General features: G+C 52.4%; 1 protein-coding gene across 1 annotated transcript in view; it reads right to left on the reverse strand.

Annotated features, from left to right (window-relative positions):
* Positions 1–701: 701 nt before the first annotated feature.
* Positions 702–4,419, reverse strand: part of TEKT5 (tektin 5) — a 47,008-nt gene continuing 43,290 nt past the window's right edge. Inside the window, exon 7 of the mRNA XM_010850659.1 lies at positions 702–1,106. Coding sequence (XP_010848961.1) covers positions 890–1,106 — 217 coding nt within the window. The 3' untranslated portion in view covers positions 702–889. The remainder of the gene's footprint in view (positions 1,107–4,419) is intronic.

Here is a 4,419-nt window from a genome sequence, read left to right on the forward strand (position 1 = left end):
ACAACAACAATACTCTATAACAATAATGTAATGGATTATAGATAATTATACAGTGAAAGTGAAGTCGCTCAGTCGTGTCTGACTCTTTGAGACCCCATGGACTGTAGCCTACCAGGCTCCTCCCTCCATGGGATTTTCCAGGCAAGAGTACTGGAGTGGGCTGCCATTTCCTTCTCCAGGAGATCTTCCCAACCCAGGGATTGAATCCAGGCTTCCTGCATTGTAGGCAGATGCTTTACCATCTGAACCACCAGGGAAGTCAATTATACTGTAACAATACTCTATTACAAAATAAAAGTAAATAAATAAGTAAATTTGTCTATTAAGGGCAGGATTCAAACCCAGGACTTCTGGCTCCAGTTCCTAATTTCTTTTGCACCGCCCCACATGGCTGACAGTCACCTCAACCTTGGACCAACCTTGTTTTATAGAAACAAGCTCAGTCTGGGAACTTGTACAAGGCCCCTCAGCTCCTAAGTCACAGCTGGCCTCGGGACTCCTAGCTCCGATGTCTAGTCTTTGGACACCATGGTCTATGCTGTGCTCCTTAACAGACAAACAGGTTTTTAAAAATGCAGCCTCTTCCGTTCCTGGGGAGGCTGACAACATCACAACATTCGGTCCCCGATGGGTAACAGCATGTCTCCACCCTGGGATCCATCGAGAGGCCGGTTCCGCAGCAAGGAACAAGCTCCCAGGTCTCTGGTTTGGGCACATTTATTTTGGCTCTTTACATATATATATACATATTATTTTTTTTTTCATGATAGGAGGAAAGGGAGAAAAATGACACTTTCTTTTATTTTTGTTTTTCTGCCTTTGCAAATTCTATGTTATGTAAGGAGCGTGCGTGGAGCGGGGCGGGGTGGGGGTGGAGGGAGGGGCAGGCTCAAGGGCAGATGCCCATGCACGGGGTGCTGGGGAAGGTCTTCCTCATCGCCATGCACTTCTCCTTGTCAATGCACAGGGTGTTGGCCTTGATGGCCAGTTCGTGCTCCAGCCGGCACTTGGTCATGACCAACAGCTGCAGTGTGTCCCGGGTCTCCCGCAGCCTCAGCTTGAGGGTCTGCAGGGTGTCGTCGATGGTGAACACCTCGTTCACCAGCCTGGGAGAGAGCAGAGGGGAAGTTGGGTTCGGCCAGCCGGAGGCCATATGTGCCTCTCCCATGTGCCAGGCGCTGGGGAACTCAGAGAGCCAGGTGGGTGGGGCTCAGCCAGCAGGAAAGACAGAGGCGGGCAGGTAGGTGGGTGAACACCCTGTAGAGTTGCTGAGGACGGTGAGCACAAAGCGAGACACAGACGGGGTGTTCAGGAAAACAAGCCGGTGTTTCCTCACTTAAGCACAGACTCAAGACAGGACCCACAAGAACCAAAAGTGAAGTGAAGTGCAAGCCGCTCAGTCATGTCCGACTCTTGGCAACCCCATGGACTATACAGTTCATGGAGTTCTCCAGGCCAGAATACTAGAGTGGGTAGCCTTTCCCTTCTCCAGGGGATCTTCCAACCCAGGTCTCCCACATTGCAGGCGGATTCTTTACCAGCTGAGCCACCAGAGAAACCCAAGAATACAGAAGTGGGTAGCCTATCCCTTCTCCAGGGGATCTCCCCAACCCAGGAATCGAACCAGGGTCTCCTGAACAGCAGGCAGATTCTTTACCAGCTAAGCTACCAGGGAAGTATAAACAGACACTCAAATCCTTGCACAAATACTCGTGTGGCACGAATGAAAAGCCAGTGAAAGTGTTAGCTCCTCAGTTGTGTCTGACTCTTGCAACTGCATGCACTATAGCCGGCCAGGCTCCTCTGTCCATGGAATTCTCCAGGCAAGAATACTGGTGTAGGTAGCTATTCCCTTCTTCAGGGTATCTTCCCTACCCAGGGATTGAATCCAGTCTCCTGCATTTCAGGCAAATCCTTTACCGTCTGAGCCATCAGGGAAGCCCGCGGCACAAATAACAAGAGTCAAAAGGTCAAAACAACCCAAATGTCCATCGAAAGATGAATGGATGCACAAAATATGCTCTGTCCCCACATGAGGATATTATTCAGATGTAATGAAAAGGAATGCAAAGAACGGACTTATTGGAAAAGACTCTGATGCTGGGAAGATTGAAGGCAGGAGAAGGGGACAACAGAGGACAAGATGGTTGGAGGGCATCACTGACTTGATGGACGTGAGTTTGAGCAAGCTCTGGGAGCTGGTAATGGACAGGGAAGCCTGGCGTGGTGCAGTTCATGGGGTCGCAAAGAGCTGGGCATGACTGAGTGACTGAACCGAACTGAACTGAACTGAATGAAAAGGAATGAAGTGCTGATATGTACCACAACATGGATGGACCTTGAAGACATGATGCTGAGTGAAAGATACCAGACACCACGTCTGAACCCCAGTACCTGTGATGTGATGCTTTTTGGAAGAAGGATTTTTGTGGATGGAATTCAGTTAAGCATCTTGAGATGAAATTATCCTCCATTAAGTGTGCTGTGCTCAGTCAGTCAGTCCTGTCTGACTCTGTGTGACCCCATGGACTGTAGCCTGCCAGGCTCCTCTGTCCATGGGATTCTCCCAGAATACTGGAATGGGTTTACCTGCCCTCCTCCAGGGGATCTTCCCCACCCAGGGATCAAACCCGGATCTCCCCCATTACAGGAAGATTATTTACTGTCTGAGCCACCAGGGATGGACCCTAAATCCAATGACTGATCTCCTTATGAGAGAAAGGAGGGGGAGATTTGAAACACAGACACACACAGGAAGGAAGGCCATGTGAAGATGGAGGCAGATGCAATGATGCAGCTACAAGCCAAGGGCTGCCAGCCACCACCAGGAGCCAGGAGAGGGGCCGGGTGAAGACGCACTCTCAGAACCCCCAGAGAGAATCAACCCTGCCGATACTCTGATTTCTGAGGTATGGCCTTTGCAAGTTTCAGAGGAGAAATCCTGTTGTTTTAAGCCACCCAGCTTGTGGTCATTTGTCACAGCAGCCTTGGGTCATGAATACACCTGGTGAGCTGTGATGGTGGGTTGGTTGTGGGGCTGGGACCCACCTGGAGGTTGGGGGAGAGACAGTGCTCAGAACTGGAGGACACGCTGCTGGGAGGACCCGGGTTGATATCAGGGTGCTTCCCAGTGACAAGCCTGAGCTAGAGAGAGGTGACAGCAGCAGCCTGGAGACACTTCTTTCCTTAAGGCTCTCTCAGCCAGCGCTGTCCAGCAGAATTTTCAGCAGCGATGGAGACAGTCCATTCCACGCCTCCAGCCACACATAGCTTCTGACCACTTGATATGCAGTTTGTGCAAATAAGAACCTGAATTTTATTCCCAGGCAGTGACCAAGGCTGTAGAAACCTCAGCGCACGGCACCACTCAGCATTTTCTCTCTGAATATTTTTCTTCCTCCTCTTTCTCCTCCAGCTCTGTTTGCCTCATTATCTCAGCTCAGAAGGAAGACGAGCCACTGAGTTGTGGGGGAAGCCTGTCACATGGCCACAGAGAATGAAGACAGTGTCCTGAGCTTGGAGGGGACAGAGCAGCCAAGCGACCAGCCCCAAGTCACACAGCAGGTCACAGGAAAAACACTCCCCAAGTCCAGTGGCCATTTCCTTCCTTGCCTGATCATCGTGCCATCCCAAACCCCCACCCCTAGACTCCAAAAACCCTGTTTCTGGGCCTGCAGTGAGCTTTGTGCCACTCTCCCGTCAAAAGAAGCAGTTCCTCCTTAGCTAAGTGGGACGGGCAGGATTGGGCTGTTCCAAGGCGATGGCACCCCACTCCAGTACTCTTGCCTGAAAAATCCCATGGACGGAGGAGCCTGGTAGGCTGCAATCCATGGGGTCGCGAAGAGCCGGACAGGACTGCGCGACTTCACTTTCACTTTTCACTTTCATGCATTGGAGAAGGAAATGGCAACCCACTCCAGTGTTCTTGCCTGGAGAATCCCAGGGACGGGGGAGCCTGGTGGGCTGCCGTCTATGAGATCGCACAGAGTCGGACACGACTGAAGTGACTTAGCAGCAAGGGCTTGCAGGTGAGAATTTCACAGAAAGGGCGCTGGAGGATGGGTGAGGTGTGGGCTGGGCATCTGTTTCACATGAGCCTGGAGAGACGGGGCGGGGATTGGGGGCGCGGAGGGGCGGGTGGGGGGCGGTTGGAGCGATCAAAGGGCAAGGACCACGCCTCCAGGCTGGGCGGCAGCTTCTCATTGGCTTGGAGAGTTCCCGCAGCAGAACAGGCCTACAAAACCGTCCTCATTTAGATGAGAAGGCGGCAGCGCAAAGGGGTGGCCTCCATTGGTGGGGAGACTGCCAAGGGCATCCTCAGAGCCCCAGGCCCCCAGTGCGCTGTGGAGTCGTAGACCCCGGTCTCCTGATGGGTGGAGGGTCCATTTCCCAGTTCCTGAAACCTGCCCCTCCCCTGCC

This window comes from Bison bison, unplaced genomic scaffold (assembly GCF_000754665.1).
Source record: "Bison bison bison isolate TAMUID 2011002044 unplaced genomic scaffold, Bison_UMD1.0 scf7180017864293, whole genome shotgun sequence".
Classification (NCBI taxonomy): Eukaryota; Metazoa; Chordata; class Mammalia; order Artiodactyla; family Bovidae; genus Bison; species Bison bison.